At 44.8% G+C, this 23,993-nt stretch overlaps 2 protein-coding genes across 2 annotated transcripts in view; one reads left to right on the top strand and one right to left on the bottom strand.

Moving 5' to 3' along the window:
• LOC133763391 (protein NPAT) overlaps positions 1 to 5,702 on the top strand; it is a 68,100-nt gene extending 62,398 nt beyond the window's left edge. Inside the window, exons 20-21 of the mRNA XM_062196963.1 lie at positions 1,998 to 2,079; positions 5,494 to 5,702. The gene's annotated coding sequence lies outside the window, so the exon portion shown is untranslated. The remainder of the gene's footprint in view (positions 1 to 1,997; positions 2,080 to 5,493) is intronic.
• On the bottom strand, positions 381 to 23,287 carry ACAT1 (acetyl-CoA acetyltransferase 1). Its single transcript, XM_062196964.1, has 12 exons — positions 23,121 to 23,287; positions 13,016 to 13,063; positions 10,989 to 11,106; positions 10,584 to 10,679; positions 10,265 to 10,365; positions 6,906 to 7,049; positions 6,126 to 6,276; positions 5,117 to 5,212; positions 4,196 to 4,309; positions 2,739 to 2,803; positions 1,580 to 1,737; positions 381 to 662 (listed from the first exon to the last, which is right to left on the bottom strand). Exons 1-12 carry the CDS (start codon positions 23,190 to 23,192, stop codon positions 542 to 544), a joined length of 1,284 nt encoding a protein of 427 aa, XP_062052948.1. The 5' UTR covers positions 23,193 to 23,287; the 3' UTR covers positions 381 to 541.
• Positions 23,288 to 23,993: the final 706 nt, after the last annotated feature.

The raw sequence follows: 23,993 nt of genomic DNA, 5'->3' as shown, positions 1-23,993 counted from the left end.
CAGTTCTCACTTTTAAGCACCTACTGTGAGGCAGGTGCTTGGCCTGACAGTTTTATCACCTTTGTCCCACGTTGGAGGCCTGAGTCCTATTTCCAGCCCTGGTTCTCAATCCAGATTCCTGCAAGTGCACATTCTGGAAGGCAGCAAGTGATGGCTCAGTTAGGTCCCTGCCACCCAGCCCTGGCTACTGTTGGTAAATATATTAGAGGGTGAGCCTTCTGAAGGTTAATTACCTATAAATATTCAAAGAAAATATAAATATATATAAATATATATAAATTTGTGTCTCAAATGGACGCTTCTAGCTACTTACGTTAGTCACTAATACCACCAATGGTATCTCAGACAATGTAGATTCATAAGGTAAATATGTCACACTCTTAAAGATTGCAAAAGAAAAGGTTTATTTAATTCAAAAGGTTTGGGGATTTGATTAAAAAAATAGTACAAAATGAAATCGCTTATTTTAAGTACACGCTGAGTCAGGAAAGGCACGCTGGTGAGCTTTCTAGTCACACAGTGCGTCCTTAACACAGGTGGTCTACAGCTTCTGAATCAGCATAGCAGAAGCACCTCCTCCTCCATTGCAAATGCTGGCAAGTCCATACTCTCCTTGCTTCAATGCATGAGCCAAATGAACGATGATCCTGGCTCCAGACATCCTAGGATTAAGAAAGCATTTTGATTATTTAGTGGAGTACAGAGTTTATCGCAAACCAGAAAATGTTCTATTCCACACTTTCTACAAACCATTTATAGCTGAATTAAACTTGGGAGACCTGTCTCAGAAATGTCAGTTCTTTTGAAGCCCATGTGGAATTGAGTTCCTAGCTTCAGCACAGGCCTACCTGTGGCAGCCACTGGGAAAAGCATTTTCTAACTACCTTTCACATAAATTAAAAAATTTAAAACTCTGAGCATAGTCTTTAGTCCTTTAAGATTTTCATTTGAAAGAGAGAGATGTCTTCTATCCACTGGTTCACTCCCCAGATGGCCACAATAGCTAGAGCTTAGCAAATCTGAAGCCAGGAGCTTCCTCTGGGTCTCCCACATGGGTGCCAAGGCTTTAACTCCCTGCACCACAACATCGGCCCCTAGACTTTAGTCTTAAGGGATCTTATATTTGGCATGGAAAAAAGGTTTTAAACAATAATGTGACAGGTCTTTGAGGTTAGTGTTGCTTATTGTATACCACAAATGGTGTCTGCGTTATAAAGAATGGGTAGGAAGGAAAACTGTTAAACCAAAAGCAGCAGGAATTATCATGAAGCAGGTTACACAGCTGCTTGAGACATCTGCATTCCATAGTGGAGTTCTGGCCCCTCTTACCATCCAACTCTCTGCCATGTTCTTAGGCAAGGAGTGGCAGACAAGCCCATTACTTGGGCTCCTGCTACCTATATGGGAGACCCAAAGGGAATTTCTGGCACAGCCTAAGTTGGGCATTTGGGGAGTAAACAGAAGACCTTTGTCACTCTGTGTTTTAAATAAATAAAAGTTTTGTTTTTTTTTTTTTTTTAAAGTTTAAATGGGAACCCAATAGGAACTATTCATCTAGGTATATTTGTATGTTACCTACCCTATTGGATGCCCCAGAGAAACAGCTCCTCCATTGATGTTCACTTTCTGGGGATCAATCTCCAGCATTTTAATGTTTGCTAATACGACCAGACTAAAGGCTTCATTTACTTCCCACATTGCAATATCTTCTTTTTTCAGTCCCGCATCTTTAAGGACCTAAGTTTATAGAAAACAAATGATACTGCCTTAACAATCACAATTATTTTGATTGTTTTCTTAAAATTCTCTAATTCTAGTTTTTGTTTCTATAACTATGGAGTTTTTAATAGGAAGGATCCACTTTCACATTTTTAATTCCTCATGTTATAATCAATGAATTGTGTTTACATTAGTTTATGTCTCATTTTGAGCTGATAGAACAGACATCTGAGTATACTATATATTCCTAAGGTCTATCTTTTTGATTATATGTTTAGTTCTCGATTCCTGTTAAATGAAAAGGGTTTGTTCATCTCTGTGAGGATGCTTCAGAAAACGTGTGGAAAATAGAATTAAAAGGTAAGCTTATCTTGGAGTCAAAAAATTTGAAATCCATGCATAGCTTTTTTCATATGTATTTTCCATGAGAGATCCTTCTATACATTGATTTATGACACCAAAACAAATGCCTTAATTCAATTTTCACGAACAGAAACTATTACTACTGTGGACTTAGTGATAACCACAGATGTAAATACTCGTGACTTTAAACTCTTATACAATCTGTTTTATTTTGGTCATTCTCTGGGCTAATTATCCTTAAGCTAATACCTTTACACAGTCTTTCCCAGAATCGAATACATAGGTTTTCTGTCTGATTCCACTGCTTACTCTGTAAGACCTCCTGTCAGCAGATCCCATTCAAGAGGGATGCCACTGCTTCTCATTACCAGCATTCCCTTTTCTATTTAATTTTTTTTAATGCCACCCCATCCTTTGCCTTTTTAGAATATAGTAATTCAGTTATAAAATTCTTACCTTTTTTCAATGTCTATGGAAAATGTGGTTTGGGGTTATACTTTATATTTTTGTCATTCTGTTTTCACAAGAAGTAGAAAGATTAAGATCAAACTGTGTGCTTTGGCAGATAAGTAATATTTAAAATATAAACCTGCAGTATAAACCTGGTATAAGCAAAGAAGGCAGCTCACTGAAACACAGTCCCTCACTGTTCTCACCTTTGGTACAGCATATGCAGGTGCAATTGGAAAGTCAATAGGGTCTACAGCAGCATCAGCAAATGCTATTTAAAAAAACAAAAGTTGGTAAATGTCTCTTTATAAGCACCCAAATTTGTATCTGCTATACATAATATACAAAAGACAAGCCATTTACTGTAGACTTCCTAATCCCCATAATACATGTAAAGATAGCTGTTCCTTTTCTAAATTTCTAAACTTTATACTAATCAGCTAAGAGTTTAAAGGGAATCTGCCTGAAGGGGACATGGGCACTGTCTACAGATATTTTTGTCACAACAGGTAGGAAGGATGCCAGTGGAAGTTAGTGAATACAGGCCAAGGATATTGCTAAATATACCACAGCACACAGAAGAGCCTCCATAACAAAGAACTACTTAGTGCAAAATGTCAATAGTGCTGAGGTTAAGAAAAAAAAAAAAAAAACATGAACTGGAGTATAGTGGTGCAGCAGCTTAATCTTTTGCCTGCATCATCAACATCCCTTGAGAGCATAGGTTTTTTGGCTTTTTTGTTTTTTGACAGGCAGAGTGGACAGTGAGAGAGACAGAGAGAAAGGTCTTCCTTTTGCCGTTGGTTCACCCTCCAATGGCCGCCGCGGTAGGCGCGCTGCGGCCGGCGCACCGCACTGATCCGATGGCAGGAGCCAGGTGCTTCTCCTGGTCTCCCATGGGGTGCAGGGCCCAAGGACTTGGGCCATCCTCCACTGCACTCCCGGGCCACAGCAGAGAGCTGGCCTGGAAGAGGGGCAACCGGGACAGGATCGGTGCCCCGACCGGGACTAGAACCTGGTGTGCCAGTGCCGCAAGGTGGAGGATTAGCCTAGTGAGCCGCAGCGCCGGCCGAGAGCATAGGTTTGAGAGCAGAATCCAGCTCCCTGCTAATGTGCCTGAGAAAAACAAAAGATGACTCAAGCACTTGGGCTCCTGGCTTCAACCTGGCCCAGCTGCAGCTGTTGTAGCCATTTTGGGGAGTGAATCAGCAGATGGAGGATCTCTTCTGTGTTTCAAAAAAAATAAACCTTAGAAGATGTAAAGAAAAAGCTGTTTCTATTTTTATAGAAGTCCATCTGCTTTAACTCTTTATGAAGAGGGCCAAGTCAAGGAGACTGATACCCTGCCCAAAGCCACATAGTTAATGAAACAGGAAATCTAGATTTCCTGTTTCTAGACTCCCAATTCATTTTTTTTCTCCTTTCTGCCTAAGACAAAATACAAACCTTAGTCTCACATAAGAGGACAAGTTTTTTAAAGACTTGCTCTAATATAAAAAAGTATAATATTAAAGGAGTTTCTATCTCAATTGACATACTTATCAGTTAAATTCTCTCCTAATAGATAGAAATAGCTAACTACAGCATTATGTGTTAGCAATAAACAAAATTTCAGAAAGGACTATAGAAGTTTGGTCGTAAACAAGGTCAGCACATTTTCTACCTGCTATTCTTGCCAGCGGTTTAGCATTGAGCCTCTTGGCTGCGTCTGCAGTCATCAGAACCACAGCTGCTGCTCCATCGTTCAGTGTGCTGGCATTGGCGGCTGTGACAGTGCCTGCAGACAACAGATGGGGTCAAGACACTCCTCAACCCTGGATTCATTTGGTTCAGTATAAAAAATGCTACGGGAGTACTGCCTATGCTAGTAAATGTGTGAAGACAGTTGAACCTCCACACAGTATAAAGTTTTCTCTAAGCTAGCTCAGGAAGACATGTATGGGGGAACTGGATAAGTGCTAGTCTGTAACCCATCAAAGCAAGGATCAGTTCATATTTTCTCCCTAGAGGCTAACTCTGTTTATCTAAAACGTTCACTATATCGGATTCTTGACAGAATCAGCTAGAGTTAAATGGCAAAGAATACTAAAAACTACTGAACTGTTAATAGTTTCGTGATGCAGAATTTGTCAATGTAGACTCCATAAGACTTACAGAAATTATTAAAATACTCTTGTAAAATGAAGTTTTAGGTAATGTTTTAAAAAGAAAAAACAAAGACAATTCACTCAGGAAGGGGGAAAAACTAATTTCAGGTTAATATCACACTGTACATGGCCAACTGTGAAGAGATCTGAGTGACTCAGTGAGGAGCCATGACATGCCAGGCACAGAGGATACATCCCTGAATACTGTCCTTGGGTAACGTAACGTGTACACTTGACTTTAGTCACAAACTTTCAAGATGAACTGCATGTGAAAAGCAATTTAAAACTTACACAAGGGATAAACTTTGAAACAATTCAATTTTACTGGAGTCTGAAAAATTGAAATCACTTTCTAGAATCACTTTTTAAACCCTTAAACCATTTTCAGAATAAATCTGGTATACTGTTTTTCTTTTGCTTTATTTTTATCCACTAACCATTTTCTTTTTGGAAAACAGTCTTCAGCTTTGGAACTTTGCTAAAATCAACACGTTTATATTCTTCATCTTCGTTCACCACTACATCTGGTTTACCTGAAAAAAAATTTTAAGACAAGTAGTCATTCATCAAGAAACTGTTGATCAAGGTGTGCTGGGGTCTGTGCCTCCCTTTATGGGCCTGCATGCCTAAAACCCACGTTAATGCTAATCTGCAATTTATTATCCCTGATCTCCATTATGTTCAGTATCTTAAAGAGGAGCTTATTGAAATGTTCAGGGCTAATGGTGTGGTGTAGTGGGTAAAGCTGCAGCCTGCAGTGTCAACATACCATATGGGCGCCGGTTCGAGTCCCGGCTGCTCCACTTCAATTCAGATCTCTGCTATGGCCTGGTAAAGCAGTAGAAGATGGCCCAAGTCCTTGGGCCCCTGCACCCACGTGAGAGACCCAGAGGAAGCTCCTGACTTCAGATCGCCGCAGCTCTGGCCATTGCAGGAGTGAACCAGCGGATGGAAGACCTCTCTCTGCCTCTCCTCTCTCTGTATAACTCTTTCAAATAAATAAATAAATCTTAAATATATTTATCTCTGCATTGGCACTCTTCCCTTTATTAACAAGTGTCAACTGAAATGAACAAAGATTATGTGCTAATTTAAATCTTAACTTCAACATTTAAAACCTGGTAAAAAAAAAAATTCTAGGGGATAGTTAAGATATACCACTTGGGATCACAGCAGTCCATGTCAGAGTGCCAGGATTTGAGTCCTGGTTTGGCTTCTGATTCAAGTTTACTGCTAATGTGAACCTTGGGAGACAGGGAACTGTTCAGATAGCTGGGTCTCTGTTACCCATGTGGCTGGTAGACATGGATTGAGTTCCCAGCTGCCACTTCAACCTGGGCCAGCCCCAGTCGTTGCAGTTATTTAAGGATTCAACCAGTGGATAGAAGATATACGTGTCTCTTTCAAGCAATAACAAAACTCAAAATATATTCTGGAACACAGTACCTTTTACAGTAATTGTGACAGGAATAACTTCATTTGCAAACTTCCCAGCTTCCCATGCTGCTCTACTTCTGGTGTAAGAGTTAATAGCATAAGTATCCTGTGCATCTCGTGCAATATTTAGCTTCTTTGCAGTATTCTCAGCACAATTGCCCTGATAAAAGTTGGAATTTCACAAAATGACATTTGTATAACAAAATATCAATTTGCACAACTTATAAAATAGTCATTAGCAACTTTGGGCCAATTCAAGTATTTGAAGAAATGCTATTTTAGAAGTAAAAAAATGGGCCAGCACCGCAGCTCACTAGGCTAATCCTCAGCCTGCGGTGCCGGCACCCCAGGTTCTAGTCCCAGTCAGGGCGCCGGATTCTGTCTCAGCTGCTCCTCTTCCAGTCCAGCTCTCTGCTGTGGCCTGGGAAAGCAGTGGAGGATGGCCCAAGTGCTTGGGCCCTGCACCTGTATGGGAGACCAGGAGGAAGCACCTGGCTTCGGATCGGCGCAGCGCGCCAGCCGTAGCAGCCATCTGGGGGTGAACCAAAGGAATGAAGACCTTTCTCTCTTTCTAACTCTTCCTGTCAAAAAAAGAATAGAAGTAAAAAAATGCACTGTTCAAGCATTGGGCAATTTTTCTAACAGCTAAGCCATGCTGATGCCATGAGCATGGAAAAATATCTCTTGAAAAAAATGACTAAAATCAACATTTGTAGAGCCTTCAAATGCTAAAATACATTAAAAAAAATATTGTTTATGAGATGGTTCTCCATTACAGACAACACATACCATGTGAATTTTATTGTAGACGTCAGTTAGCCCATCTTTTACGATCAAATCCTCCAGCTTCACCCCACCATATGGTGTTGCTCCTCTGTTCATTACATAGGGGACGTTGGACATGCTTTCCATTCCACCTGCCACCATCACGTCCTGCTCAGCAACACAGAACAGCCAGCATCAGTTCACCCTTTACTCAGCTACCAGTGAAGTGAGTATTCAACATGGATTTTTTAAACACTTTCTACACAGTCAGTACAGGAAGGATCCTCTTTGCCACTTGACCCTGTTGGAAAACAAATGGTCTAAATGTGTGAAGAGAATTAAGATCAGAGGCAGCCATTAACCAGAGTTTCAGGAATCTTTCGTGTAAGATCATCTTCTGAAACTCTTATCTCCTTACTCTTCATTTCGCTCACACTGGTAAAAATGTAATGTCTTAAAAGGAGTAATCTTGTTCATGGAAATGATCCTTCCAACTTGTGATTTTCATCAAAATCAGCCACCTGATTTTACCAGCTGACCTCTGACGTAGCCTTTCTTGCCCCAAGTCGTCATATTCACCTGAGTGCTGCATGCCTGGGAGCACTGGTCTACACCTCAGGTCACACAGAACTCATCAGGCTTCTCTGAGAAGCTCCTGACTAGTTCCCTGCTAAAGCACACCCTGGGAGGCGGTGGTGATCACTAAGTAACTGGGTTGTGCTACCAGCATGGGAGACCTGGATTGTGGCGGCTTGTGCTCTATTCTCTCCCTTTCTTGAACCAGCAAATGGGAACTCATCATCTTTGTCTTCCCACCTCCCATCTCATCTCACTGCCTCTCAGGGGAAAAAAAAACCTCCCTGCCTGTCATTCAAAAAGCTTTAAAATATTAATCTCATAATCTTCACCCACTGGCTTGACAACCGTTCAGTAACACTCAATGCTCAGGAGAATACAGGCAAACAGGCTTACACAACTTTTGGAAAGTTAAAGTATTACAGGTTTTACAGAAAGCATGTCAAAATACGAAAATTTTTAAATCCTGACTCGGCAGTTCTTTTGGGAACTTTTCCAATAGAAGCTTGCACATGAAGAGATTTCTTTTTAAATATTTTGTTCATCATTATCTCCAATGACTGTCATAAAGACATTCAGTTGACAAGTTAGAACTAGGCGTTGAATTTAGTCTGGCCCCAGATTCGTAAGCACTAAGGTAGTACAGTATCAACAGAATTAAGTACACAAAGATTTTATAAATACATATACAAGCATTTAAAATAATGAACTGGAGATAACCTAGATGTCCACTCAATAAGGAAAGACAAAAAAAGGTACGGTAGTTCAGTAGTATACTATCATGGGCAGACACAGATCTCAACATGAACCCAGCTCCTGGCTTAAGCCTTGCCAAGTTGCACCACTGTAGGTATTTGGGTTGTAAACCTATGGATGGGAACTTGCTCTATGTCTGTCTCTCCCTGCCTCTCAAATAAAGTCAATGAAAAATGGAATTAAAAGTATAACTTGATTGTGGCAAAAAACTGAAATCCATGCATAGGCTATTCAGAATATGCACTTCCCACATATTATCAAAATATCACCAAAATAACTTTTGCACCCAAAAATAATATTTTTAAAAATTTTGTATTTATTTGAAAGACAGAGTCCCTATCAGCAATAACTCCCCAAACACTTGTAACAGCCATGGTTGGACTGGGGCCAGAGCCAGGAATGCAATACAACTCCTCGAGGAGGGCAGCAGGAATGCAACCACCAGTGGGAAGGAGGAGCCACGAGCCAGAGCAGAGACTCAAACCCAGGCACTCAGCGCGGGACATGGGCCTCCCAACTGCTAGGCCAAAGGTCCATTTCCAAAACTCATCCTTTTCATTTCACTCTTCCACAGATGTTTAAAGTACTCTTGTACTGCCTTTATACCCAAGTGTCTGGTACAGTAGCTCAGATTTCCATCCTTTTTCTTTGGCTTCCCTTATCGTTAAAAACAGGGGCTGGCACTGTGGTATAGTGGGCAGCTCCGCCTGAGGCGCTGGCATCCCATATGGATGCCAGTTCAAGTCCCAGCTGCTCCTCTTCTAATCCAGCTCTCTGCTATGGCCTGGAAAAGCAGTAGAAGATGGCCCAAATCCTTGGGCCCCTGCAGCCATGTGGAAGACCTAAAAGAAGCTCCTGGCTCCTGGCTTCAGATTGGTCTAATGCTGGCCATTTGGGAAATAACTAGTAGATGGAAAACCTTTCTCTGTCTCTCCCTCTCTGTAGATCTACCTCTTAAATAAATAAATAAATAAAATCTTTAAAAAGAATAAGGCAGGAGTACAAAGTAAAGGTACACATAATTGTGGCTCTTATGTATGTGAGACATAATTTGCAAACCATTCACAACTGATTTTCCCCTGGTAGGCTAGAATGTACTAGAAAGGGATAAAGATCTCTGTTTTCACATTTCACCCCTGTACGTTTGTATTTGCCTATGACTCAGTCACACCTGCTATGCAAAAATCAAAGCCTTGCATCTGGGAAGATCTTAGTTCTCTGAGGCTAGGTCTAGTCTGCTGACATGACAGTCTGTTTGCAGAGCAGCCTATCTCTTGCTTGATCTGTTAAAGACAAGGTCTAGATCAATCAGCAAGGCCAATGGAAAGCCTGCACAGCAACTCAATCTGAGCACTGCAGGAACTACAGATTAGTCATTAATCCAGAGCCCAATCAGTGCTTTGATTCCCAGATCAGCACCTTGTTCTCCTTATTAATGGAAACCCTTCTTGCTGTGGGTAAAATGTAATTTATGATTTTTTTTTTAAATCACAGTTTTCAGTAAAAGGCTAGCCCAAGGGGCTGGTGCTGTGGCAGAGTGAGTTAAGCCAGTTCAAGTCCTGGCTGCTCCACTTCTGCTCCAGCTCTCTGCTAATGTACCTGGGAAAGCAGCACAAGGTGACCTATTGCTTGGGCCTCTGCACCTATATGGGAGACCCATATGAAGCTTCAGGCTCCTGGCTTCGGCCTGGCATAGCCCCAGGTGTGGTGGCCATTTTGGGAAGTGAACCAGCAGATGGAAGATCTCTGCCTTTGTCTCCTGTCTGTCTCTGTCTGTCTCTCTCTCTGTAACTGCCTTTCAAATAAATACTCTTTTTTTAAAAAAAAGTCATCCCAAGTTGACTAAGATGACTATAATACCTTGATTAAAAACTTTTTAACCCAAGACACACTGGCCATCATTTTGACCTATACTTCAAGTGCAATTAGCAAACCGAGAGAAGAGACAACATAGCAACTTCATTTATGCCCATTTCTGAAGCATTAGTGTACTAGGTCTTTAGCATTGGCTACTATGTTAATTAGAAAGTAGGAAAGAAGCCAGTTCTTACCTGATGTCCACACATAAGGTTTTGAGAGGCCATCATGATGGCTTTCATTCCTGAAGCACACACTTTGTTCACGGTGGTGCATGGAGTAGAAATAGGTAGGCCTAAAACCAATATAGGTCATATTTTTGACAGAGACACTTTTCAAACACAACTGAATAATTAAAATTAACAGCATAGAGCACATTACTAGAAACTACATTTCTTCTGCCAACATGTCTCTAAATGTATGATTCATTTAATACTTTATTTGAACAGAAATAACCTTCATTTGGCCATTTCAGACATCTTAAATACAAAAGCGGAAGTGTACTCCTGGTACCTGCGCCCAGGGCTGCTTGCCTTGTGGGGGCCTGTCCTTCACCTCCTTGCAGAACGTTGCCCATGTAGGCTTCTTTCACTTCTTCCTTTGGAATCCCTTTTAAAAAAAAACACCAAAAAAGCACTGCAGGCTGGGTTCATTTTAATAATGAGTGATTTCCTAGTAACAGCTAGGAATGGGCTTCTTACTCTTAGCAGTGTTTAATTTCCTCACTCTGTACAAAGACTTCTTTATAAGGGAATTTGGAAATGCAGGCATAAGCCATTTCTATAAGTTACATACATATATAAAAATATAAATAATATATATTGTATACAAAATATATTAAAATATATAAATATATAAAAGACACAAAGTAAACATCTGGTCCACTAAATCGACACAAAAAGCAAAGCAGCTACCCACCTGCCTTTTCAATGGCTCCCTGGATTGCAATGGAACCAAGTTTGGTGGCTGGCAGTGAGGACAGGCTGCCTAGAAAGGATCCAATGGGGGTTCTTGTGGCACTTACTATGACCACCTCCTAGCAAGACAAAGGTTGGTAAAAATTACTGCAGCTTCTGTACCCAAAGCATCTTTTATTAAATAGACATAATTCACATATTATCTAAGAAACAGACTACTTTTAGAATGAGTAATGTTATCAGAGATTAAAATACTCTCAGTAGGTAAACATCTGTGAAAGGGATCAATGTAAAAGTAACCAATTCAATGATTTAAGATGTAATAGATGGGGCCAGTGCTGTGGCATAGCCAGTAAAGCCACCACCTGCAATGCCGGCAGCCCATAATGGGTGCTGGTTCTAGTCCAGGCTGCTCTACTTCAATCCACCTCCCTGCCATGGCCTGGGAAAGCAGTGGAAGATGGCTCAAGTCCTTGGGCCCCTGCACCCACGTGGGAGACCCGGAAGAAGCTCCTGGCTTTGGATCGACACAGTTCCAGCTGCTGGGGCCATCTGGGGAGTGAACCAGCAGATGGAAGACAACTGACTCACTTTGTCTGTCTGTCTGTCTCTCTCTGCCTTTCAAATGAATAAATAAAATCTAAAAAAATGTAATAGAGGGGCTGGCACTGTGGCATAGTAGGTTAAGCATCTGCCTGCGGCACCAGCATCCCTTATGGGTGCCACTTTGAGTCCCGGCTGTCCCACTTCTGAACCAGCTCTCTGCTGTGGCCTGGGAAAGCAGCAGAAATCCTTGGGCCCCTGCACCCACGTGGAAGACCCAGAAGCAGCTCCTGGCCCCTGGCTTCAGAAAAGCCCAGCTTCGGCCACTGCCACCATTTGGGGAGTGAACAAGCAGATGGAATACTTCTCAGTCTCTCAGGTAAAAATGAACAAATCTTTTTTTTTTTAAAAAAAAAAAAAAAAGACGTACTAGACAAACCTACTGGAAGACAGTCCTAGCTTCCTTCCCGTTCCCCATAGGAATCAGGCCAGAAGCTTCCATTTCAATTCTATGGCTCCCCCAAAGTTGAAGAAATAGTCACTTTATCCTTTTCAGCTAAATACACAACCCTAGCCAAAAGAATCCCTTACTGAAAGGAACGGTGGGCTTGGAATCCAGCCCTGTATGGAGGAAGGGGCCGTATATCTTAATCAGGGCAAAGCCACACCATAATTTCTTAATGATATGAAGATTAAGAGAAAGAACTGCGACACAGCAGGTAAAGCTGCTGCCACTGCAGTGCTGGCATCTCAATATGGGCGCCGGTTCGAGTCTCAGCTGCTCCACTTCCCATCCAGTTGTCTGCTATGGCCTGGGAAAGCACTAGAAGATGACCCCAAGTCCTTGAGCCCCTGCACCCACGTGGAAGACCAGGAAGAAGCTCCTGGCTTCAGATCAGCTCAGCTCTGGCCATTTGCAGTCATTTGAGGAGTGAACCAGCAGAGGAAGACCTCTCTCTCTCCACCTCTGCCTCTCTGTAATGCTACCTTTCAAATAAAATAAATAAATCTTGAAAAAAGGAAGACAAAGAAGTTCTCTGAAACACTATAAAAGCCTACTGTAACAATTCCCTCCCTTATTCTTGTTTTCTACAATCTCCTGGTAAGCTCACGGATAAATAAGAAAACTGTACTCAAGATGTTGACACAAAGTCACTGTGACCAAGTGACTTTTGAGAGCCTTGTATAACAAAGTGTGGCGCCAGACAGCACCGTGCCTCACGCAACACGAGGGGCCCTGTGAGTGAGGCCTCAGACACAGCACAGGGCTCTGGCAGGAGACTGTGGGAAAGCAGCAAGAACTAAGCCAGGACTCATAGAAAGGTGCTGCTGGTAAGCCAGGAGGAACTTAACATCTGATGAGTCAGCTATTCCTTGATCATCATGTAATCCAGTGCTGACCTCCACATATGCATTTTCATGAACTACACTCACATTTCCTTTATATGCTTGAACATTTAATGCACAACTTAAATTTATACTTACATTCAACGTGGGTTTTGATACATAAGTTCGCTCCACGTATCTCATTTCCTGTAATACAAATATTTTTAATGTCATGACATAAAAAAACATTGCATATAAATAGGATCTACATTTCCAGGCAAATTCCTATTTCTTAAGAAAGGAAAGAGTAAAATTCTTGCCCATACTACTTCTCAATTCTTTTTTAAATGATTTTTATTTTTAATGGACACATAACAATTGTACTTATTTATGGGATATAGTGTGATATCTTAACGCATGTATGCAATATGTAATGATCCAACCAGACTGTGTTCCTAGGAACATAGGCCAACAGGAAGAAATTCTGAAAAATGCAGGCCACAGTCCAGCGACCCAACAGATCTGAAACTGAACTGTTTACAGGACCAAGAACAAAGAAGAAAACTTGACTCTCTGAGGTCAGAAAGCAGAACAAATATTCCAGTAGGACAGCTTACATTTAGAACCAACTGTTGCCGACAGCTACAACGGGGAGTCACGCCTCATAAGCACAGCGACAGATCAACAGGCCCACCGACATCCAGACATTAACAGACCGAGAACTTAGCTTCTCCCAGATCACACACACTTTGTCTTGACCCAGTGCAAAGAACTAAAACTTCCCACTGATACTACAGAACAGACGAACACAAAGTAGGCTTGACAAGTAGGGGTCATAGACAGAGACGGGCCTATTAACCCCAAATATTTCCCCTCTCTCCCTCCCATATACACACTAATTGGAGTAAAGTGTGTGGATGAAAACACAGACATGCAAATGGCAACTCAGAGGGTGTGCTCCTGGGCAGGGCAAGGCCAGAATGTCACTCTGTGATCCTTTCATGCTATGTCATGTGGTGGGTTAAGTCACTTGTAGGTGGAAACAACTCTGCTTTAAGAAATCACCTTTCAGCCCTCATTTTAAAATGTCATCATTACAAACATTCGGTGCACCCTCTCTTCTTAAGACGCCTCCATGAGGCAAAGCTGACTGACACAGGGCAACGTGATCCTTCACTTGCTTAACAGACACACTGACAGCACTTAGCCCTTAGCCGGCGGTAACCGCGGATTTGAGATTTGTCAATTATGGTCCTTATACTCAAGTGGCATTACAATCTTCTGGGGGAGAAATGTTAAAGTTATCCGGACATAATCCTAAAACGCAATCTGGTAAGAACCACAAGAGTGACATCATACATAAGCCAACCCTTGGGTCTGGAGGAGAAACACCCCATGGTGTGGCATCAACTTCCAATCTGGGGCTCTGCTGAAACACTTCAGCTCCGAGTTCCACACACATTGTTTAAATTTCACGTTAACACAATATTTGTTACTCGTTGCCATCAGATGCTGAAGGGAAACTTGTTTGCCATCTTCTGTCTGTATTTCACTTCTTCAAGCTATGTCAGGTATGAGAAGGGTGTTTCTACTCCCCTGAGCTGCACCTGGGCGCTCAGCTAACAGCAGCATCACCAGCCCATCCAGCACACACAGCTGTGCTCAAGAAAGCAAGTCCCAAACACTGCACGGATACACTCAGGAGCAGCTGGGTGAACGAACACACGTGTCCCTTTGACACAGAATTTTGATCTGGGGCTTATGCAACCTATCTGTGATCTGCCGTCCTGGCCAGAGCGGATGGGACTGAACCAAGCTAGCACCCTGAGAAGCCGCGTCAGCTCCATAATGGTGGGGACCGGAGCTGTAAAGTCACAAGGGACTGCAGCCAGTCACCACCATAGCCAGCTAAGGCCACGTAAAAGCGGAGGTTAGAGCAAGGAGCAGTGCCGAAAGCAACCAGAGAAGCCAAGCAATGGAGCATTTGTCTACTCGGAAAAACCACAGTCCACTCTAAGAGACACAGAGTTCCTTACTTAGATTTGGTTTGAGTTCCGGCAGGGCCAGCAACCTTTTATTTCCTATCTTTGGATGGAAAAAAAACCCTTTCGAGGCTGGTCTTTGGCTCAGTAACTAAGATGCCACTATTGTGGTACAACGGGTGAAGCCACCAGCTACAATGCCGGCATCCCATTTCCAAGCAGGTTCCACTCCCAGCTGCTCCACTCGCAATCCAGCTCCCAGCTAATGTGGTGATGAAGCCAGCAGAAGATGGCCCAAGTGCTTGGGCTCCCGCCACCCACATGGGAGACTCGGATAAAGTTCTTGGCACCTGGCTTCAGACTGGCCCAGACCTGCCTGCTATAAGCATTTGGGGAGTAAACCAGCACATGGAAGATTTCTCTTTTTGTCTTTCTCTTGCTCTCTGTCACTCTGCCTTTCAGATACATAAATAAATCTTAAAAACAAAAAGGACGAAATGAGGTACAAGCATAAACTACTAGGGAAAACCTCCCTTTGATTGGCTTCCATTATTGTGTGTTCCTGCCTACCTCACTGTTTTATTTTTCTCAGTCCATTTTCTATGTCATCTTTCCCCTCCCGACCTCTAAGTGCTGAAATATCCCAGGGCCTTCTTCCTGGTCCCTCTCAACAGTTCAGCCTGTCTCCTCCAGGCCTTCTGGTCCCATGGCTTTAAACAGCATTTAAGTGTTCATTCCCAAATTTCTCTCTCCAGGTCCCACCTCTCCACTAGTCCCTAGTCTCCTAGACCTAATCTGGTAGCTTCAAGTCAATGTCCAAGTCATAGCTCAATTTTCCCACTTCTTCCCAGTATCGTCCACCTCAGCTGCTCAAGCCAAAACCACTCTTGCAACTTCCCTCTAGCTCAACTCCTAAAGCAGATGCTCTCAACACTGTATGCAAAATATCCCTGAATTCTCCTCTCTGCCTCATCTCCCCCAAATCGCCTAGATCATGCCACAGTCTCTTGCTCCTACTCATAGCCCTTACCCAATTTCCTGCTTCCCCTGGCCTTGTTATAGTCCATCCCATTTTAAATAGTAAATCACTTGGAGCCAGTACTGTGGCATAGCGGGTAAAGCCACTGCCTGCAGTGCCAGCATCCCATATGGGCACCAGTTCGAGTCCTGGCTGCTCCACTTCCAATACACCTCCCTGCCATGGCCTGGGAAAGCAGTGGAAAATGACTCAAATCCTTGGGCCCCTGCCCCCACACGGGAGACCCAGAAGAAGCTCCTGGCTCCAGATTAGCACTGCTCCAGCCATTGCAGCCAGTTGGGGAGTGAACCAGAGGATGGAAGACTTCCCTCCCTCCAACTCTTTCAAATAAATAAATAAATAAATATTTAAAATAAATAAATAAACGGTAAATCATTGCAAACTCTTCCCTCTCCTGCTTCAGATCCCTTGGTGGTTTCCCATTCTCTGGGAAATCCTTACTTACTACACCATGCAAAGCCCTGCATGACCTAGGCACCAATTTCTTTCCAAATCCACTTTTGCTCAGAGTCACCTACATGCCTTCCTCTTTGTTCTAAATCCTGTCCTACCCCAGGCTCTTCATAGGGGCCTCTGCCAGTAATACTTTTTCCATAGCTCTCCCTGGCCCCTGGCAGGTTCATTTTTATTCTTCACATCTTGGCCCACATGACACATCCCCCACCCCTTGATCTTCACTAACCACTCACTCTATTTAATCTTGGCCTCAACCATTTGTTCTCTTTGGTTTACACATTTTTTTTTTTCTCCTTCAAAGCACCTCTCACTTTGTAAGCACATGGGTCTCATCTCTGCTTTCCTCCCTGCCCCCAACACACTGGCAGTTTCTCAAGAGCAGGGCTGTGTCTCATTCTCTGCTACATCCCTATCACATGGGTGAGCCACTGCTTAGTGTTCACGGAACTTCAGAGGAATGAATGACAGCTTTAGAGCAGTGTGGTCAGAACACTGAACGGGTTCGGCGCTGTGACGTAGCGGGTAAAGCCACCACCTACAGTGCCAGCATCCCATATCGGTGCTGGTTCAAGTCCTGGCTGCTACATTTCTGATCCAGCTCTCTGCTGTGGCCTGGGAAAGCAGCAGAAGATGGCTCAAGTCCTTGGGGCCCTGCACCTGCATGGGAGACCCAGAAGAAGCTCCTGGTTCCTGGCTTCGGATCAGCACAGCTCCAGCCGTTGCAGCCATCTGGGGAGCAAACCAGCAGATGGAAGACCTCTCTCTCTCCATCTCCTTCTCTCTCTGTGTAACTGTGACTTTCAAATAAATAATCTTTAAAAAAAAACCAACACTGAACCCAGTGAGTAATAAAATGTGCTAAGTGAACACAACCAGTTAAGTTCTATCTATGTACAGAATCATCCTGAAAGAGCTCAGCTGCACTGCCAACTCTGGAGGCCGAGACCAACCACCTGGGGCACAGCACACTGTGCACACCTAATGACTTCCACATACACACCTGTGGCCTGAATGTCTGCTCTACTAGACTCTTCATTCCAAGAAAGTGTTTATTTTCCATCCTGTAATGGCAGTTTTTGCAAAAAAAATAGGTGAACAAAGCTGAACACTTACAAACAACTCTGCAAAACAAAATTTCAGCTAAAGAAAATACATCATGAAACCAACAAAATGGGATAGAAAGCTAGAGAAAAACTGAGAGCTACTCTACACGGATGGTCAAACAAGCCTTTCTGGGAGAGTCAGAGAGAAATGAATATCAAAGAGTTAGCCTTGGGGTGGCTGGCACTGTGGTGTAGTGGGTAAAGCCACTGCTGGCAGTGCTGGCATCCCATATAGGTGCCAGTTCCAGTCCCAGCTGCTCCACTTCCGGTCCAGCTCTCCTCTGTGGCCCGGGAAAGCAGTAGAAGATGGCCCAAGTGCTTGGGCCCCTGCACCCGCGTCTGGGCTCCTGGCTTCGGATCAGCTCAGCTCCGGCCGTTGCAGGCAATTGGGGAGTGAACCAATGGATGGAAGACCTCCCTCTCTCTCAAATAAATAAATAAATCTTTTAAAAAAAGTTTCCACATAGCCAAGAAAATAAGCAACAGAGTAAAAATACAAACTATGGAGCAAGAATATTAGCAAACTATAAATCTGATAAGGAGTCAATGTTTTAAAAAAAAAAATTATTAGCCTTGGGAAGATCTAGGAAAAAGACATTCATGACCTAGGGGAGAATTAGGACAAAGGCTATGAATCAGGCCTTGGTACACAGTAGGGACAGGAAGGGTGGTGTATGGAGGAAAATGAACTCAGGAAGACCTGAGGCTGCAGGGCTGAGAGACCAAACCCGGCCCGGAGGAGTCTGGAACCTGGCCTGTGTGCAAGCGCAGCCACTGAGGGCTCTTCTAGGACACGATGACCACACTGCCACGGTACAGGGAACTGACTGTAACAGGTAGGAGGAGAAAAGGAGCGAGACCAGACAAAAGCTAATGTGGCCAGTGCTAGGAAGGTGGCAATAGGGGTGGACAAAAACACAGGGACTTGGGCTGTAGTTAGAGAAGGAACCAACCAGTGGCAATGGCTCTCGTTTTACAGATGTGGGAACAAAAGCACAGCAGGCCAGGTAGCCTGTGCAAAGTCACACAGCCAAGGAAAGGCACAGCTGGGACTTCAAATCCAGGCAGTCTGACCCCAGAGCCTCTCAGCTTCTGGCTTCTACACTATCATCATCTGTGTTATTAAAAATCATAGCATTGAGGAACTTGAGGACTGCTGTTTCCAAAGCACTACATGTTCAGTCATTACTGGCTTACGGAATCCCTCACTGACCAAGCCTGTCAGCAGGGACATTCAGCTCTTACTATTCCTCTCTAGGACTAGGCCAGGAAGCACCCAAAAAGCCACAGGTAACATCTGCAAAGTTCAAACAGCCATTATCAAGAAGCATTTTGGGAAGAGTGATTAAACCACATTTAAACTTTTCAACTTCTTAGGATAGAGAAACACAAAATACCTTGTGTTTGTTCATATTGTTTGTATAAGGAACACAAAATCTCCTCACACAAAAGCAACACATGGCAAATCTGTACTTCTTCATGCCTTTATAAAAGTCTCCAAGCAGGGCCAGGCTGTGGTGCAGCAGGTTAAACCACCATTTTGGATGCCCGCATTCCCATATCAGAGAGCCCAAGTTCAAATCCAAGCCTTGTTCTCCACGCCAGCTTCCTGTTAATGCACACCCTGGGAAGCAGCAAGTGATGACCCAAGTATTTGAGTCCCTGCCACCTACACTGAGTTCCAGGCTCCTGGTTTTGACCTGGCCCAGCACTGGCTGTTGCTGGCATGTGGGGAGCGAACCTGTTAACAATAAAAATAAAATAAAAATTAAAAATAAAAAATTTGGAACCTGGTATTGTGATGTAGAGGGTTAAGCTGCTGCCTGCAATGCCAGCATACCATATGAGATCCAGTTTGAGTCCTGGCTGCACCACTTCTGATCCAGTTCCCTGCTGGTCTGCCTTGGAAAGCAGTGGAGGATGGCCCGAGTGCTTGGGCTTCAGTCACCCACATGGGAAACTGGGATGGAGTTCCAGGCTCTTGGCTTCAGCCTGGCCCAGTTCTAGCCACTGCAGCCATTTGGGGAGTAACCAGTGATGAAAAGTCTCTCAATCCCTCCCTCTCTGTAACTCTGCCATTCAAATAAATAAATTTCTAAAAAATATTTTTTAAGTCTCCAATTACTAGCTAGCTATGTTAATTTTAATCAACATGTTTCATTTTACATATTGTTCACTTTATGTATGTTATTTATAAATATAATTGCTTTGTTAAAACCTTACTTTAGGCCGGCGCAGTGGCTCAATAGGCTAATCCTCCGCCTTGCGGCGCCGGCACCCGGGTTCTAGTCCCAGTTGGGGCGCCGGATTCTGTCCCGGTTGCCCCTCTTCCAGGCCAGCTCTCTGCTATGGCCCAGGAGTGCAGTGGAGGATGGCCCAAGTGCTTGGGCCCTGCACCCCATGGGAGACCAGGAGAAGCACCTGGCTCCTGGCTTCGGATCAGCGAGATGCACCGGCCACAGTGTGCCAGCCGCGGCGGCCATTGGAGGGTGAACCAACGGCAAAGGAAGACCTTTCTCTCTGTCTCTCTCTCTCTCTCTCTCACTGTCCACTCTGCCTGTCAAAAAAAAAAAACAAAACAAACAAAAAAAAAAAACCCTTACTTTACCACTCTGACTTGTCAAATTTTAACACTGTTGACAAGTTGTTGAGATTGGTAACAACCTCTGTTATGAGTTGGTTTGCATCTGCAAAGAAAAGTAGTGTGACACCCTAGGAGCTCAGTTAACCTGATTTGGAAATGTGGTCCTTACAGAGATATCCAAGTTAAAATGAGGTCCCCAGGGTGGGCCCCTAATCCAGTACAACTAGTGAGTGTCAGTATACAATGGGAAAATTTGTCCAGAGATAAACATACACACAGGGAGAACACCACATGCAAACAGAGGAGTGAAGAAGCCACAACCACCAGGAGCCAAGAGGCCAGGAAGGATTCCCCTACTGATGAGAGGCTCACACTATCACTTCCCGTTTCTGCCTTCCAGAATTGTGACACAATGCCGTCCCATTGTTTGCCATGCAGCACTAGGACACTGATCCGCCCTCCTTGAAAACCTCACCTCCCTTAGCACTCTGAAGATGCAACACCCTCTGGTTTCCTGCTAGGTCATTGCCCTGTCTTTCCACTCACCTTCACAGGGTCCTGCTTGCTCTTCCTGGGCCTGGGATGCTTTGCCCCCCCAACAGCCCCATGCTAAACCCACTTCCCTTTCCCCCAACACATTCACACTAGGGGAGCTCATGGACTATGGTTTCCCCTCCATCTACAGCCAAGTGTGCCAGGCCCTTCCACCTAACCCAATGAGCCCAAATACAAGCCCAAAACTCTCACCACTTTCTTTCTACTCCCAAATCTGTTCATCAGTAAAAACCTGGCCTAGCCATCTTCATGCCAAAGGCAGGGCCCCCAAATTCTACTTCACCTCTTGTCTCTCAGCCCCTCCAAGCCATTCATTCAGTTCAACAGGTCCTACCACCTCACCAGCCTGAGTCTATCCATTCCTCTCGATGTTTATGATCACATCACATCACTATCCCCACCCCCACTCGCTTCATCACACCAACGTTCTGACTTCCTTGGACCTGTGTGAAAAGAAAAGTCTACGGAAGAAAGTTGAAAATTTACAGAATGGAAGGAAAACAAAACAGTGAGTGTGTTCACTGAGATTCAACCAGGAAAATGGAATATACAAATGACACAACAGCTGAGAGCCTGGAGGGCAGTTAGGAAACCATCAAGGTCAAGGGATAGAGTTTTGGGTTGGGGTAACTGCAGAGGATCAAAGATGTTACCCTGGCTTCTCCCTTCTCCAGCCAGTGGCTGAACCAGGACAGAAGCTGGCATTGCCGTCCCTGAAACACAACCTGCAATGGTCAACCCACAGCAACACACACGAGATCTGGGAAGGGAGAGAAATCCATCTGGGAGCAAACAGGTCCAGGAATGGCAAATTACAAGAGTAGTGTTTTGTTTTGTTTTTGTTTTTGTTTTTTTTAGAAGTCTGAGTATTAAAATAAGTTGGATAAAACACAGGAGTTTCAGGGAGGGAGTGGTCAACACTGTCAAACACAGTATAAAGGTCAAGAAGAGAAAAAAAACAGAAAACTAAAATCACTGGTATCTTTTAGCGAATGGCACAAAAATTTAACTGCAGAGGGTCAAAGGGAAACAGACATAGAATAAATGATAGGAAATGAGTAGAGACTAGCCCTTTGACCAGATAGCAAGGTGATTAGAGCTAGAAAAGCAAAGAATTTCAATAATAAAGTCCACAAAAGTCTGTTGACTATAGGGGAGCCTTGTGTTTATTTGAAGGCAAAGGTGAAAGAGCCAACAAAATGGGTGAAAGCTCAAATCCCATGCCACGAAGTGGCACAGAAAACCGAAAATCCCAGATTTCCATGATTCAGTAAACGACCATTTAACTCAAGTAACACCCAGTGCACGTGAGCACTAGAGTTCAACAGAATGTCACACAGGACGTGCTACCCAGCCTCCAGCTGTTATTTTTAAATCAGGAACATTTGTGTTCGACTGTCAACTGGAAAGCAAGAAGGTTGTGCATCTAGAGCACCTGGCTCACCCAATTCATGAGGGCAACACCGGCTGAAACCCAGCTGAATCTCATTACATTTCTGAGCTTTCCTAAGTCATTCCTTAGAACCAATAGGCTGATTAAGAACAGAACTCTCTTGGAAACCCAGGCCCTTTAACTTTTCATTGATCCCAGCCACGCAGGACTCACATTAGTCTTCCTTCTCCTGGGCCTGGGCCCCTTCCCAACCCTCCCCCCCTAAGTATTAACTGCTATTATTGTCACAGTCTCTTACCTAAGGCAGCTCCTCCTCAGCGCCTACTACCAGCAGCCTACCGGTTGTGCTAGTCTACACCCAGTTTTCTCCCCACTCAAATTCTTTCTGACCTGTGGTTATGACAAACACACAACGATCAACAGTCCACAGCCATGGGGCAGATCCAAAGTCTTAAAACAGAACTGGATTTCACAGCCTATGACCCCAACCCTCGGAGGGGGGGAGGGTGGAAATCAAGCCTCCCCAGCCGCACCTGCCCTGCAAGTTCTTAACCTATTTCTGAAGCGTTGCCAGACACTAAACCTGGAGAGCAGGCCTGCATTTCCACAAATGGAAAATAAATCCTTTCTTTCAAGGCTCTGCCACGCCTGTGTTCTCCGAATACAAGAAGCAGAGGAGCCATGGGCTGTGAACACTCCAGCTACGCCTACAGCTGGTATACTTCGTGTCCTGTATTACCCGAGTCGCCATTTATTTTTCCCTAAGTTTTTAAACGCTGCAAGACAGCAACACTTTTTATGGTCAGAGAGGGCCTTGTCCATTGTGCCGGGTGGGGTTGGGAAGAAACACTGGACAACAACGCTCACAAACACGTTTCACCGAACATCTCCAAGCTGTTTTCGGGGCCTACAGAGAGCAGGCCCTCTCCCTCCAGCCCCGGGCCCTCAGGCTCCGTCTACCCTGCAGGGCCGCTGAGGCCAGGACGAGCAGTCCCCGCACAGACACGCGCACGGCCCGCATAGGGCGAGGCCCTCCCGGCGGGTCTCGGGGCGGGGGCTGCCGTCCAAGCCTGCACCCGAGCGCGCGGACCCTCCCGAAGCAGAAACCGGGCTCGGCGCCCCGAGGCCCAGCGAGGGGCGAGGCCCGCTCACCTGCACCAGCCTCCGCAGCAGGGGGCCGCGCCCGCGAGCGCCGCCACGCAGAAGGGCCGCCAGCACAGCCATGACCACAGGGCGCTGAGCCGCAGCTTCAAGGGCAAAGACCCGCGCGCGAGTACAGCCACTTCCCCGGTCCGCAGGACCCCGCGATGCGGCGCAGGCTCCGCCCCCGCGCCCGTCTCCTCCGCGGCCGGCCGCGATTGGCCGGCAGCCGAGGGCGGGGTGGGGCCTGGCGCCGGCAGCTGCGCCTGCCACAACCGACCAGGAGCGCACTGGACGGCTCGCGGCCGCGGCACCGAAGTCACCAGGCACCTGAGCCGCTGCTGGTTCCCGTTTCCACTCGGAAGCCTGTGGCTTGGGTGTAACCCGAGCCTTTCTATTCACTGAGCCTGCTTCTCACATTTAACACCCCCCTAGTACAAAGATAGCGCAGGAAAACGTTTTAAAGCAATCCGGTCAGCTTTTAATTTATGAGGAAAACTTTGCAACTGTCTTTCGGAAAAAAGATGAAAACTAGAAAACATTTTAAAACGTTATCTATGTATTTTGTTGGAAAGGCAGAGAATTAAAGATAGACCATCAGAGAGCTTGCATCCGCTGGTTCACTTTCCAGATGCCTGCCTGCAACAGCCAGGACTGGGCCTGGCCAAAGCCAGGATGCCCTGAATTCAGTCTGGGATTCTCATCTGGGTGACAGGGACCCAGGTAGTTGGCCCATCACCTGCTGCCTCCCTGGGTGCACATTAGCAGGAAGCTGGGATCGGGAGTGGAGCCCGGACTGAGAACCCAGGCACTCCCACACGGAATGCAGGCATCCCAGGCAGAGAAACCTCTGCACCAAAGGCTCACCCCTAGAAAGCTTAGTAA

The sequence above is a fragment of the Lepus europaeus genome, chromosome 7, assembly GCF_033115175.1.
Source record: "Lepus europaeus isolate LE1 chromosome 7, mLepTim1.pri, whole genome shotgun sequence".
NCBI classification, from domain to species: Eukaryota; Metazoa; Chordata; class Mammalia; order Lagomorpha; family Leporidae; genus Lepus; species Lepus europaeus.
This window is presented reverse-complemented; position numbering and strand designations above follow the sequence as displayed.

What these genes read in the sequence shown, in the direction of transcription:
- ACAT1 (XM_062196964.1), bottom strand. Translation starts at nt 23,192, where the DNA reads ATGGCTGTGCTGGCGGCCCTTCTGCGTGGCGGCGCTCGCGGGCGCGGC. An exon ending in TATCAAAACCCACGTTGAAT is followed by an intron (nt 11,107 to 13,015) that starts GTAAGTATAAAT and finishes TTGTCTTGCTAG; the next exon opens with GAGGTGGTCATAGTAAGTGC. An exon ending in TCTACAATAAAATTCACATG is followed by an intron (nt 6,277 to 6,905) that starts GTATGTGTTGTC and finishes AACTTTTATCAG; the next exon opens with GGCAATTGTGCTGAGAATAC.